The sequence below is a fragment of the Hippocampus comes genome, unplaced genomic scaffold, assembly GCF_001891065.2.
Source record: "Hippocampus comes isolate QL1 unplaced genomic scaffold, H_comes_QL1_v1.1 scaffold155, whole genome shotgun sequence".
NCBI classification, from domain to species: domain Eukaryota; kingdom Metazoa; phylum Chordata; class Actinopteri; order Syngnathiformes; family Syngnathidae; genus Hippocampus; species Hippocampus comes.
Genome location: NW_017804967.1, coordinates 804,534 through 819,218, shown reverse-complemented (window position 1 = coordinate 819,218; position 14,685 = coordinate 804,534). Strand labels below are relative to the sequence as shown.

At 43.2% G+C, this 14,685-nt stretch overlaps 2 protein-coding genes across 7 annotated transcripts in view; one reads left to right on the top strand and one right to left on the bottom strand.

The window, feature by feature from the left end:
* Positions 1-124: 124 nt before the first annotated feature.
* ykt6 (YKT6 v-SNARE homolog (S. cerevisiae)) lies at positions 125-4,397 on the top strand. The gene is made up of 8 exons (XM_019887589.1): positions 125-350; positions 662-814; positions 1,685-1,767; positions 2,006-2,106; positions 2,188-2,292; positions 2,395-2,460; positions 3,249-3,350; positions 3,474-4,397. Exons 2-8 carry the CDS (start codon positions 711-713, stop codon positions 3,507-3,509), a joined length of 597 nt encoding a protein of 198 aa, XP_019743148.1. The 5' UTR covers positions 125-350; positions 662-710; the 3' UTR covers positions 3,510-4,397.
* Positions 4,398-7,938: 3,541 nt separating this feature from the next.
* The window catches only part of arhgef28a (Rho guanine nucleotide exchange factor (GEF) 28a), a 37,546-nt gene continuing 30,799 nt past the window's right edge, over positions 7,939-14,685 (bottom strand). For all 6 annotated transcript variants that reach the window (XM_019887501.1, XM_019887524.1, XM_019887513.1 and 3 more), the window contains 13 exons: positions 13,691-13,945; positions 13,522-13,598; positions 13,263-13,441; positions 12,982-13,079; positions 12,694-12,885; positions 12,332-12,463; positions 12,107-12,240; positions 11,968-12,015; positions 11,199-11,303; positions 10,957-11,121; positions 10,577-10,828; positions 9,633-10,008; positions 7,939-8,872 (listed from right to left, as the gene is read on the bottom strand). In XM_019887501.1, the coding sequence (XP_019743060.1) occupies positions 8,688-8,872; positions 9,633-10,008; positions 10,577-10,828; positions 10,957-11,121; positions 11,199-11,303; positions 11,968-12,015; positions 12,107-12,240; positions 12,332-12,463; positions 12,694-12,885; positions 12,982-13,079; positions 13,263-13,441; positions 13,522-13,598; positions 13,691-13,945 (2,198 nt within the window). In that variant the 3' untranslated portion in view covers positions 7,939-8,687. The remainder of the gene's footprint in view (positions 8,873-9,632; positions 10,009-10,576; positions 10,829-10,956; positions 11,122-11,198; positions 11,304-11,967; positions 12,016-12,106; positions 12,241-12,331; positions 12,464-12,693; positions 12,886-12,981; positions 13,080-13,262; positions 13,442-13,521; positions 13,599-13,690; positions 13,946-14,685) is intronic.

Sequence of the window (14,685 nt, the reverse complement as noted above, 5' to 3'; positions counted from 1 at the left end):
GAAATTATAAAACAATAACATAAAAAATAATTATTCTTCTACTTCTAGCTTTTATTATGAACGTACCGTAGTTATATTGTTGTTCATGATCCAGGCGGAACTATAATTGCAATAGCCTTTTGTTTCCAACGTCCAAATATGCCGGGGGACCCAAAGATGGTTGTGACGTGTGATTGGTCACAACAAGCAAAGTAGCATCTTCCAAACTATCACATTGAGACTACGACGCTTCGGATTTCCACCCTGACAACGGACAGCCAATGTATATGTCGTGTAAATAATAGTATATTCGATTTCTTGTTTTAACCAAGCGGGACGTCGCTGATATCTTTTTTTTTTTTTTAAACCGGGTAAGTTAGCCGAGAGGCCTTAGGAAAACAAGCTAGCATTTATAGCTAACCACCACTCGGTTTAATTTTGGCAAGGAATCATAATCTTCATTCGCACTATTGTGTGATAAGAGCCTTGTGATTAATGTCTGTATATTATGTAAATCTAAAGTAAACAAAAAAAAAAACTAAATGTACAGTGTTGACAAACTCGAACTTCTACCAGGGCGGCTAGTTGCACTCGTTAGCTATCAAACAACGCTGATTTTGTTTGCCATTACTTCCGAGCCGGATAATGCTTGTCATCTGACCCACGTCCCGTTCCACTTTAGATTATCCGGCGTGTGGGACCGTGTGTGCTGCGAGGAACCAGGCGGCACCATGAAGCTCTACAGCCTGAGCGTTCATTATAAAGGAGCTACCAAAGCCAACCTCCTGAAAGCGGCGTACGAACTCTCCTCCTTCAGCTTTTTTCAGAAATCCAGGTGCGTTGTAGTTGAGTCTCATCACGCGTCATGAAAATGTGACACCCCACACACACGAAGAGGAACACATTGGCTAATTATTCTCATGCGGAAGTGCACGTATATCCCTCTGTTTTTAACTTTGATTTTTAATTCGGTTATTAAATTTCTTGTGGTTAATTAATATTAATCATATTATCATATTTTCCGATTTCTGCAGGCCTCCATGAAAGGACACTCGTCTTTTCGTTTAAGCCAACATGAACAAACATCAGCTTTTACGTACACACTCACACTTATTATCATTAAATTGTTAAATATTATTATAAAATTATTACATCTTATTTCACACTCATTTTACAACATTATTGTTCAAGAAAAGGAAACCTTTTTTGTAAGGAGAGGGATGATGAAACAATTAAAATCAGCCCGTTTTTGATATGTGTGTACTGTGCTTAATGCTATAATTGGGTTCCAATGTTATGGGAACAAATGTGATCATTTCTATTTAGAAATATGTTGAAATGTACCATAGTCATTGTATTATTTTGTGTGGATGTCTACTTAATGTTTGAATTTGTTACCTTTCCATTAAATTACCCTCAATATTTAATATGGCATAGGGTTGCAAAAGGCTGCAATTTCCATGCTAAGCGCAGACATTTTGGAAATATTGAGGGAAATATTTCCAAAATGTCTGGATTGGATTGGATTGGATAAACTTTATTGTCAAATGTACTGTATATGTGAAATACAGCACAGATGAAATTTCTTCCCTCTGTCTGCGCTTAGCATGGAAATTGCAGCCTTTTGCAACCCTACGCCAGATTAGTCTGCGCTGGTTTCTTTTCCCCACCTCTTAACGTTGTTTATTGTGTGGCGGTTATTCAGCATCCAGGAGTTCATGTCCTTCACCAGTGCCTTGATTGTTGAACGGACAACAGTTGGAACTCGTGCCTCTGTCAAAGAACAAGGTAAGAATGTTTTCATGTTCACACTCTTCTTATGTGGATTTCCTCTGGGCACCCGTATGCACATTCAGTTCATTGAAGACTCATTTGTCAGTCGGTGTTAGTTTGAATGTTTGCCTGCGCCTTGTGATTGGCTGCCGACCAGTCCGGGGTCCAGCCCACCTGTGATCCAAATGTGGACAGGCACTGTGCGAAATGCATCGATGGATTGCGTTTTTACAAGTCGAATGTTCTACCACAGAGTACCTTTGTCATGTGTACGTGAGGAATGATAACCTGGGTGCGGTGGTCATAGCGGACACGGAATATCCACAGAGAGTCTGCTTCACACTGCTTGACAAGGTGAGCGCGGCGTTGCCGATGCCGGTTGCCGCGCACACGCGCATTCTGAGTCCTCCGTTGTGACGGTATTGTGTGTTTTAGGTGCTAGAAGAGTTTTCCAGACAGGTGGACAGGATAGACTGGCCCTCTGGTAACCCCGACACTGTTAACTACAAAGCCCTAGACATTCACCTCGCCAAATATCAGGTATGTCGGCTCTCAATCAGCTGATCCAAACTAAAAAATGATAACAAAGCGACTTGTGCGCGTAAGAAAAGTTTTGACATGACTGCCTGTGTTCCGTTTCAGAATCCAAGGGAAGCAGATGCAATGTCAAAAGTGCAGGCGGAGCTGGACGACACAAAGATCATTTTGGTAGCGAAGACCTCTCCTTCTCTCTCCCTCTCCCTCCCGTTTGTCACATAAGAGCTAACATGCCTCAAATTCTACCAACTCGCCTCATCATCAGTAGCATTGGAGACATTTTGGGCTGTTTTTCTATGCCACTCCTGTCCTTCACTCATCACTCGAAACACGTGTGTCTCAAATCATCTTTCCCCATTCAAATGAATAGAAATGACAGGATTTATTTTTCATCCCTGTTTTTTTTTTTTTTTTTTTAAATTCAGTTACTTGAAATTAGCTTTCAGAGTGAGTTTCTTTTCCTCTTTTTAGCTAAGTTTGGTTTCATTTGTTTTTGTATTAGTTTGTTTTTGGATACTGTATTTGTAGAGCGGTAGATGGAAAACAAAAAAAGTCCAAGTCTTGTGTAATATTGCAAAGCAGAGGACCTTTTTTCTTTGGCACGGCTACAGAGTAATATAGAAATAAACCTTGAAAGCGCATATAAAAAATCAACAGATGAAAATGAATTTTGCAATAATTATATTTTGTTTTATAAACATGAAATTTAGTTTCACATTAAAATAAAAACAGGAGTTTTTATTTTATTTCATGAATAAAAATATTTTCTTCCGTTTTAATTATTTTGTTAGATTTAGTTAACTATAATAAATAACCTTGGTCATGATTACAGCAAATATTTGTTTTGAAAAACACAATCAGGCCATACCTGTAAAACAATCAAGTCTGGAACTAACTTAATTTTCATTGTTGCTTTTTTGTACAGTGCTAATTTTGTGTGTGTGGTCTGGTGTGTGTAGCACAAGACCATGGAAAGTCTGTTGGAGAGAGGAGAGAAACTGGATGACCTCGTGGCCAAGTCAGAGCACCTGGGGACCCAGTCCAAAGCCTTTTACAAGACCGTGAGTGCCAGGCTTTTTTTTTTTTTCTTAAGACAAGCCACTATTTAATGACCTCTTTTGGTTCTTTGGTACCTAATATGACTCTGCATTTATCTCCACCAACCCCATTTTCCCCTCCAACAGGCGAGGAAACAGAACTCCTGCTGCGAGATCATGTGATGTCGCCGCCTCGTCCCCACGGACACGCCTCTTATCAGTCTAATCTGTCTTTGCCTTCCTGCTCGTCCCGATCCTACATCTCCCATCGAGCACCGGACGCACGATTCTCAACGCCACATGAGGAAGGTTAGCTTCCACCGCGATATTCACCGATGGGGGCTGGAGGAGCGATTCGGGTCCGAGGAACATTCTGGAGGACGAACCCGCGTGTCGTTGTCTTTTGATGACGTGTCGTCATCTGGATTGCGTTATGTCTTAAATGTGGCTTTTTTTGTTTTCCAGTGACATGGCAAACAAAAGCATTTGCTACTCATCAGCTTCATCTTGTTCATTGAACTTGCCGACATTCCTGCTGTGGCTGATTGTGTTTGTCTGGTGTTAACGCATCATGAACATGTATCCCCCTCAATCACAATGTTGGTTAATGATGAGGACGCTATGCCCAAATAGAATTATTGCCCTAAAACACAAAAATGGATTAATTAATTTGGCCGAGGGACACTCCAACATTCCCCTGCTGCACCCTTTTTTTTTTTTAATCTACAGAATGAATTTGATTTGTCTGCTCTCATCCAGTCAAGGTGGAAACATGCCTTTGGTTGTATTTTAGATGATTTCTTTGCTTTCTGCCGTGCGTGTGTATGCATGACATGAGTACGGCTGAATTAATGAGTGACTGTGTTTGTGTGTTTCTGGCTTTTACAGTGTAAACTCTTGTGCAATACCTACACGGACTGGTGTCTCTTAACAAAGCGGAAACGTTGCTCATAAGTGGTCAGCAAACTGGCCTTTGTACACTTGTCTTATGAGTACTGTGACTCCCCCACATGAAGCCTGTGCAGGGTTGATTCTTGATTTAATAAATACTTATCTGGGTTAAAAATTGTTTCTCTGTATTATCAATCCTCATTCTGTAGCGCTTGTCATTACAGAGCAGAAATGGTTGATGTTAAAAAGATGTTTTGACATCCGCCAGAAAATATTTGTGATTTCTTCTCAATGCCCGAGAATGGTTTTGATTTGAAGAGGCTATGGCCTGATGCCATAGAAGTAATAGTTTTATTTTACACATGGCTTAGTACACTCCTTGTTTGACATAATACTCGAACTGTGACTGAGCTGTAGGCATGCAAACCAAAAGACCATCCCGCTGTCCGTGTATTGCTTTCATTTTTCAAAAAGGGTTTCAGATACATAATTATCTTAATATAGGTAAAGTTGCGACTTATATATAATTTGTATCCTAATATTAGTGAAGTTGAGACTGCAGCCTGAAAAAAAAACCAATGTTGCATACTCAGCTTTTCTGTGAGGGAGGGCCAATTGAATAGGAAATGCACCCTGAAGAGATTTTAAAAAGCTGGTAAATCTAATAGACACGTCAAGTTTCTTTAAAATCGACAAAGTGATGTTTTTGAAGCGTTTGAATAGATTCGCAAAGGTTTCCGTCGAAGATTTAGTCATTTACATTGATCAAAAGTCGAAGCCAAACGCTTTCCCTCGTGTACCACATTTTGGGGGGGGTTGAGAAATCCGAGGTTTGTCCAAGTACTTGAACACATCACGCCCGCAGGCGCACAGCTGAAGCGAGACGAAAACATGCGCTGATGACTTCTGACCACTGTTCGTCTCCAAAATGCGGACCGAGGCGCAAAACGACAGCAAATTTGCACCCAACCGCATCGTCAACACTTCGGAGGTAAGAAAGTGATCGGCGAAAGGACTCTTGTGTCGTCCCTCGTCAAGAACAAAGCTTTCTTTGAGTCAAATTACGGTTTTAGTGGGATAGGACTTCCAAGTTGCAAAGCGTTGTAGAGTTATAAAGCGCCTCACTGGTTTGTTTCAGTCGACTACATGCTGTCTTTATCTTTTGGAAATTCTGGTCAACAGTATGTTCTTATCTTACATGTTTACTTTGTGTCTGCGCCAAGTTGGGCCTGTTTTCTATCCTGAAGTTCCCACTTCTACTATATTCACGCCACCTTTGCCTCTCAAAGAGCAAGCTGCAACTTCACAGCATGTTTTTCTACGTTATTTGTTAAAACGTGATTATCCGGCTACTTTTTTTTCAGATAGTTGACCCAGATCTGACCTGGCAGGCATTGGAGGTTCTGCAGAGAAATGGTAAGCCTCTGCTCTTCTTTTTCACTGATACTCTCTCTCTCTCTCCAAAAGTCTTCCAAAAGCCTGCAAGAACATCTTAACTTTATTTGGGGTAAATTGGAGGCACTTAAAATAGTGATACGTGCAGCTGCCCCCTCCCCTCTTTAAAATGAGCTTGAGTCTGATTGGTTAAGTTGGAAGAGGTTTTGTGCAGTTGTGCAACCACGCTCGTTCATTTTTACACCCCTCTTGAAAAGATTCGGGTTTTTTTCCCAGGTGAGTTGTGTTGAGTGCAGGTTGTAGTCCACATTAATGGTGGAAAAAGTTTAGAATGATTCATCTCATTGAGCAACTCGGGGTTTAGGAGACGACAACTCTTCTAATTGGTTTCAGAAATTAAATTGATATCTAATTCAATTTCACTTCCCCCCCCCAAAGGTTCCACTGCAGCAGCCGCTCGTCCATCAAGCACTGAAGATGTGTTAAACACAAGCAATGGAATCATTCCTGGTGAGTACAGCACAAGCATTTGTTGTACGATTGGTTTCCGCTGCAAAATGGCCGCGTGTTGCCGAAAAACATGACTCTTTTGGACTCTGGAGTAAAATGATGGTCACACAGGTGCCATTGCGGCCGCAATGTTCATCGCAATGTTACTGGGCCTCTATGCCGTGCTCTGGAAATGTATGGTGTCGCCGCCACAAAGGTATCGATCGACACAACAAATCCCCGTTGGTGTTGAAACTGAGCAAAGGCTTCATTTGTGGATGTCTCCCTTTCAGAAAACGCCGGAAGGCGAGAGCAAGAATGACCGCGTGATGACAGGACCGGGATGGCATGTGGCGTACTGTAAAATACATTTTATTTTTTTAAAAAGTTGTTTTCTTCAAAAGGTGTGGCCTGACCTGCGGGCGCACCACTCAAGAGCCTCCAGATTAACCAATGTACAGCTGAAAAGTTTGCTGCTCTTTGCTTTGGGAACTACTGAGGGCTGAGGCCACTCGCTAACCGATAGTGGGTGTGGGTGTGCGCAAAGATTTTGTTTGATGCTGCTACTGAATAGCTTCCATTCTGAAACCTAAAAATCCCAGTTTGTCTTTATAAATATTATGTCCAACCCTGAAATCAAAAGACAAAAACGCGACTAGATTAAAGTGCTACATTTAAGAGTATATTTGAAAAGATGTGTTATTTTGGTAAGATTTAAATTCGTAGTGTAGTTCTTTTTTTTTTTTCTTTTCAGTCTGGCCCTACTACTCCATTCCTACAAGACAAATAACCAATTGCTTTTCGTGCATTTTATTATATTTCCGCTGTGTACATATTAAGAGTAAGCTGTGACATTCTCCCGTTGGGACTGTGAACCTGAATAAATGTGAACGTTTGTGAATAGAGAAACTGTCGTGCGTCTTCAATTTGTCTCTCTAATGTCTATTGGTGATGTCAGGCCAAGCTGGTCGACACAAAAGACTTGACCAGATACTCTTCACAGCTTTCTCAGACGTTTCCAAAACGTGATTGTTAGTTTCATTTAAGATTCTACGTTGTCCTATGATGCGAATGTGAACGCTTCCTTTTTCTAAATGCGCCCTGCGATTGGGCGTCAATGAGTCGAGGGTGCACCCCGCTTCTCATCCCTGGTCAGTTGAGCTCCAGCGATCCTAATCAGGACAAGTCGTACGGAAAGTCGATGATTGACCGTCAGAAGCAGACTATGTCATGATCAGTATGTTGTTTGAGTTCCCTTGTGTGCGAAATGCACCGTATGTATAAAAGCTGCCTTGCCTTTGAAATGACCTGCATCACACACAGTACACGTTTGCTTGACTTCCTCCAGCTGTGGTACAGCTGGAAATGTACAGGAGCTGCTGGCAGGCTCGTCGGAGTTTCTGAGTAGCAGCAGCATAGAGAAGAATGGGGGAGAAAAAAAAAACTGTCATGTGATTGCATGGTATTTGTTACAGTTGAGATTAACATAGAAATATAATAATAAATAAATAGCCATATAAAGATCCGGAATAGTATTTACATCATGAGACTTACTGGACTAAATACGTAAATTTACGTGCTCACACAAGTTGTTGGTTGCGATGGCGCCGCTCTGGTTTTGCGGTCGAGTGATCGGATCGCTGCCGCAAGTGACACTTGTCATCGCGGAGGCCTCTTGGCTTTTGGGGAGGTGCTAAGGGAACACACAAACACTGAGGCGGATGTGAATTTAATTAAATACCGCAGCCATGATGAAGATTAGACACAGGATGCAACAATTCAAAATGATTGAAACTGTGCCCCAATCCTCTCACGACGTTACCTTTCCACGCAAGCAGATGTTTGCAACAATATCTTTATAAGCAGCCCCAAACGTTTACATCCATCACAGCAGTGATTACAGCCATTGCAGCAAACCGCACATTGTGTACAGTGCATGAAGCCATTTACGTACAATAAATTACCAAGTTGTTCCAAGAGGAAATAATGAGGTGGGGGGTTGGGGGGGTGGGATATCACAACAATTTGGGCACTTTACTGAGAAAAGAATGAAGCTCTCCTAACAGTGTGCATAGGTAGCCCTTTCAATAAACAATACGATACAGTACTTCAACACATCTCAGTTAATAATTCTTTGCAAATGACTTCATTCCCTAATAAATATTATTTAAGATAACATGTAATGGTACTTTCTAGAAGAGCAATCAATGCTGTACATAGCTTGCAATGGCCGACCTTGGCTTGCCCCCCGCATGTATTTTATATTAAGTGCTAAAAGAGAAAAAAAAAAATGACCCCTGTACTTTTATCTTGGTATTCCCTAGCGCCACGTTCGAGGCACCTCCAACCAAAATACGGATAGAAACTAATTTACAGACAAAAAAATAATAATTACAGCAAACACAAAAGCAAAAGGCACAAAGGTTTGATCAGGCAGGAGGAACACTGACGGTAGTTTATAAAAGGCACATACGCTACTGATCCCTCCCTTGATTATCCACAGTTTCCCCCAAATGTATTGACATCCATCACGGGCGAACAAAAGCAATCAAGTCCAGTTCCGTGTCCAAAAGAATGCCTCGCTCATCAGAGGTAAACGATATTCTCCTCGCTTCCGTCCTCCCTGAGATGTCCTTCGAGAGAGAGGTAGGACTGCGGGGGGAGGAGTGGCGTGAGGGAGGGAGAGGAGGCGGGGGAAAAGCTGTTTTTGTAAAGTTCGTGACCTGGCCTCCAGACCCCCGGGGAATGTCGATCCAACTGTGGACTGAAGTCTGACAGAGAGTTGGAGAAAAAGAGAGTCAGACGGTAGAGATGCTTTAGAGCATCCTCGGAAGCAGAAGACAAAATCTAACGGGTGGTCCACACACAGCCATCCGTTTTCTACGTTTGTCTACATTCGAGCCTATGCCAGCTGAGTTTGGACGGATAATTTCGAACCGAATTTAAAGGTTAAGTACAAATCAAGGAAGTCGATCAAAATTTGAATGTCGTGTTTTAGTGCCTTGAGACATGAGCTGTCGTTTGGCCGATTTATTGATTGATTTATTTTTGCTTGTTTTCTCCACTCACTTCACACCAGGCCGCACTTTTTGTCTTGTACATTATTATTAATTTTCCTTGTTTGTTTTTCGAAGTATGATCCAGGGTGCTCGAATAGTTAGCACCTGGGATAGGCTCCGGCCCACCTGCGATCCTCGTCAGGATAAGTGGTGAACAACAGTTTGACCCATAAAAGCTGCACTGTGAGGTTGATGCGCTAACCACTCATCCACCGAAATGCACCAACCTCTAACCCCTAATTGATGAATATTACGATATTAGATATTGTTGTTTTTATATCATTATAATGATGAGGACAGCCGTGATGATGATCGTTTGTCTATATGTGCGCTGCAACAGTCCAAGGTGTATTTCAAGCTGGAACAGGCTCCAATGGTTGGTTGGCTGGATGGATAATATAATTTCCACCTGCCTCTCTTTACGTGTGTACATAAAAAAAAAAAAAAAAAAAAAGAATGTTGCACTACGTACGTTTCGCGGTGCTCTGGGGCTGCGCCGGGACTCTGTTACTGAAGGGATTGACAGCGTTGTTGGGAAGCTGGTGGCAGTCGGGGTTCTTAGAGTAGTTGGTGAACATGAGCCCATCCTGAGATTGTTTTCTGTGCGTTTGGCTGAGTAGGGCGTTGAGGCTGTTGTAGAGGCTGGCACTGAGGCTAAGGTCAGCGCCAAAGGTGGAGGCTTGCCGGGGGCCGTCGTGGTTCCGCCTCGGGGCGGAGAGCGGATACTGGTGTGGGTTGTTGTTGTTGTTGGGGGGATGGTTCTTCTGGAGGGAGGCGAGCAGAGCCGCATCGTTCTCGTACGTCCAGCAGGTGCCGTCCAAGCTGCCTGAGCGACTGTGACTCGGTACCTTTCGGCGGTTTAAAAGACATGAGGTCACGTGATTTTTTTAAACCCACTTTTTGACATTGTAAATGCTTTTGAATGGCTACCCTCCCCCAAAAAAAAACAAGGATAAAATGAATAGAAAATATTGCAGTGTCTGGATTTCATTTTGTGCCATGACGAGGCGCAGCCTTGTGGGGGCGACGTGTGACATGAGCGAGTTTACATGTGAGAGTCTGGGCGTGAGCGGTGACCGACAGCAGCTTGCATGAGTGTGTTCATTGTGTTTATGAGTCTGACTCTTTTCCCTGGCATTCAATCAACAACTGAAAAGTGCATCAGTGACTGTGGCTGGCTCTCCTTTCCTACATGGGAAGGGCATTAAAAAAAAAAAAATCGATGAAAAAAAAAGATCACTTCATAAACTTGCGCTACAGTGGGGGTACAAACGATGACCAGTGATATAGCGGGGAGACCTTTATCGTGAATTGCTATTATTTGTACTACTACTCACTTGATTCTCTCATTTTACTGGTAGCAAAATACTAAGGAGCCACCCAAGTGGTCACAGGAACACGTCATCTTTTTCATACCTTGTATCCATCCAGTGGTATAGTAACGGGCAGACTGCTCTGCCGGTTGTGTCTCCAGCTCTGGAGGACCCTCTGCTGGGCTTCCAGCTTCTCCTTCTCCCTGTCGACACTCTTCTGGCCCTCCCGGAGTCTGTCCAGATTGTTACGATACTCCAGCAGCTGAGCTTCCAGCTCCTCTCGTTCACAGCGGAGCCGTTGTGCCTCCAGGATGCAATGCTGCTCACGCCGCTCCAGTGCATTTTCCTGCTCAGTCTGCACACAATATCGTACATTTCCATCATACAGACCGGTGATTCCCGATTCTAGTTTGCTCGATTCAAACCTCTGCCGATTACCATGGTCCTCCATCACTGCGAATCCACCCAGATAGTGAGACCAACCTGTTGTTTCTCCCTGGCCACACATTCCTTGTCCCAACGCTGCTGGTCTTGTTTCAGTTTCACTTGGAGTTTCTGCACCTCATCCACTTCTTCCTTCTTCCTCTCTAAACCCTTCTTCTCAACTTCCTCTTTCTTCCTTTCAACACCCGTCTGCCTCTCGTGCTCCTGCAGCACAGCGGATGTCCTGTTAGCAACTCGGACGTAGCAAAACATCGATTAGGGCACTTTCAAGGCACTCATACCAGGCTGCTTTGGAGAGAAGCGAGGGTCTTGAGCTGAGATTTGTCTCCTTCCTGAAGGAGAATTTTCTGGATCTCGAGGCAGCTGTCCTGAAGAGTCACGGCAGCCTGCAAAAAAAAAAACTCACGTTAGTGTCAAACTACTGCTGGTAAAAATAACAATTTAAAGTTATCAGTTATTTAAATCTGCACTTCTACCAACGTCAACGTAAGCGGCAACTTTTTTCCCCCAGCCTGAATGCGTGCAGTTATTCAATGATGCGGCCTATTTGCGGGTTTTTACGATACAAGGTTTTCTAGCACTGCTTCTCTTTGAACTTACACTAATCGTGTTTAGTGTTCATGTTGAAGGGGAACTTTTCACGGTTTTAAGTTTCGAGTTCAAGCCGATCAATTTGGCCATTGAAAATGGAAATCAGGCCACTGTACATTTTCTCGGACTAAATAAAGATTGTGGATGTTCATTTTCTGTGGTCATTTGTATTTTGTAACAGTATTTCCACTTCTATGTTACTTTATGTTGTTTCCACTTGGACTTTCCTAGACTGAGGATGGCGGTTTTTGGGTCTCTCAAATTTGTATGGGTAATATGTGTGGCGAATCAACCAAGGCTTATGTGTGGAAAAGAAAAATCAGATTTTGTTTAATATTTCGTAGCTGAGGCTTATATACCGGTTTGCTCAACAGAATAGATTTCATGACAATTACATTTTGTTAGAACAGAACAAAAAGAAATGCTAATTGCCGTCCATGCATTTGTGCACTTACTCACCTGCAGACTATAAAGAAGCTGAGTCAGACTTTGGACACTCTCTGCCACCTACAGAAGAGAACTGTTTATGAATACGGAAGGACATAAACAAAAGGAAAAAAAAAGAACTACTCCACTTGGGAAACGCTAACAGCCAAACCTTGAACAGTGTTTCTTTGGTGTCGCCTTTCTGTGGCTCAGAAGCAGAACTCCACAAAACTCCATCCATCCCCGCGCCCTCACTATCCGATCCAAGAGAAGTGGAACTCATACTGAGTGTGCTCAGGTAATCCGCTGTGGAAAAACAAAGGGCACAACGATGACACGGGACTGCATACGTCGCCTGCCTAACACTCGAGAACTGCACACGAATGAGCTCGCTCACGTTCCGAGGGAGACTCTTGGATGCTGCTGCCGTGGCTATTGTAGTTGCAGCACTCGGGCCCGCGGATCGGAGAGTTGTCACTTGGGACAGGAAGGTCATCGTGAACCTGCAGGATGGTGATCAGGTTTTCCGCTAGACAGGAAGCAGGCACGTCACAAAAGTTGAGTTAATTCCCGGCTGAGCTAGTTATTTTCACTGAGTGAATAAAAGGGGACGTTCACATCGCACAACTGTAAATTCCTTTTACAGGTTAAAACTGTATAGAAGTTGCTACGTTGACTTCTCCCCCTTGGTATATCAAGTCTTGCCGAGCCTCTTCCGGTCGATCACAATTTACCAGTTTTCTCAGCAAGTTGTCTCACCTTCTCGGAGTGCAGCCGTGAGCAGTGTCGAGGCGGGTCTTGGGGACTCACTATCAATGTCTGGTTGTACCAGCAGGTGGCGATGTGGCACGGCTTCTGAAGAGCGCAGCGTTAACTCTGTGAGCTCAGCATATAATTGCAATTTCTCCTCCAAGCTGTTGCAGATGCGCTGGTCCTGGTTTAACAATGTCTCTACAAAAAAATAAAAATACAAATACTGTGATTCATACTTCAACGCCTTGCATTTGACTCCCATTGGCCCAGTATTAAGTTCTACTCAACCGTTACCTTGGAACTTTGAGATTTTCTGAACCTTTGCTTCCGCTGCTCGCTTGGCCTCCTCGGATTCGGCACTGCGCTCCTCCTCCTCTTCTTCCTCTGGGCAACTGCCGTGAAGGTTAAGTAGGTGAGATGATGATTAACACACACACACACACACACACACACACACACACACACACACACACACACACACAGCACAGCACAAAAGACTGTACTATAAAACAAAATGTCACAATGTCATTGTCAACATTGTCAAACAATTGCTCGCAGTTGACTCCGAAACAAACCTCTCGACAGCTTGTCTTATGTGTCTCATCCAAGCATTTCTCTCCTCTCTGGTCGTGGTGTGAACTTCGTACATCTCCGGTCCAGCTGAGGAAGCGGAGATGAGGAACATCCCTCGTTCCTCATTGGCTACTTCTCGAACAATGAGCTTTTGCAGTGGGATCACAGGAGGCTTCTGGTCCTGCAAGTCAACGAAACCAAATAAAGGAGAGACACATTGGGAGTCGGAGTTGCATATTTGCGATTTTGGTTGAGGCTTACCACGGCCGCAAACACAAAGCGTTGATCTTTCTCTTGTAGGAACACCAGAACATCTGTAAGGAGGAGGGCCAATGTATCTAGAGGGAAGGCGGAAAAAAAAAAAAATCACAAAAGTTAGTTATCAGCTCAACGAAAACGATCCGGCGCCAGATGTGCAGAAGCTACAAACCTTTTAGGCGGCCTGTGGCGGTCTTCCAGTAAAGCAGTCCCTTGTGCTGCAGATCTCTGTGTTTGCTGTGCAGGTCCTGCTTGCGAATCACCTTGCCGCTCTTTAGTTTGGCAAAGCTCTTGTTCTCCAGACGGGCGAGCACTTCTTGCAGCTCCTGAGATCTCTCGTACTTACTGACAGTCAGGTCCACTGCTGCGATGATATCACGAATCCGAGCCAGAGCACTTGACAAGTCGGAGTGTTCCTGACTGCCTTCTGTCGAGGTTTAAGGTCATCAAGGTCAAGGTTAACCCTCTCAGGGACAGAGGTTACTACAGTGGACAGCTTATCGTGTTATGGGGTGCATGAAAGGGTTAAATATAAAATTCTGTTTTCAGAATTCATTTTTACACAGTGATTTGAACCAAGATAGAAATATTTATTCATTCATTTGTACAGTTCAAGGTTAAAGATGTCATCAACTATAATGACGCCTTGAGATATGGATTTCGTTTGTTTCTTGACCACATCTTTAACTAAAAAAAAAAACACCTGTACTGAAATCATCTTTCCCCATTGAAATGAATGGTGATGCAATGCTCTTAACTCATTCAATGCCAGGCCATTTTCACCGGAGCAAACCCCTCAATGCAATATTAACATGCAGGCCTACCAAGAGAAAAAATGAGACTCTGTTCTTTGAGCCGGGAAAAAAGTTTGTTTCTATCTTTGTTCCGTTCTTTAGCAATCAGCATTAGAAAATAGCGAAATGTCATTAGATTTCCATTTTCTGAGTAAAAGAAACGGAGGAAAAAAGACCTTTTTGGAACGCACGCATAAGTTCAAGTGTGGCGCCACCATTTTTTGCTCTCAAACATCTAAATAAGACTTTCCGTCTACAAAACAACATAAACAACACCGCAAAAGGGCTTTTGGAAGCAAAAATCTTCATATGCTCAGCATTGAACTGACGAAATGAACTGTGAACGGATGTGAAACAATCAGTTGAGTGAGCG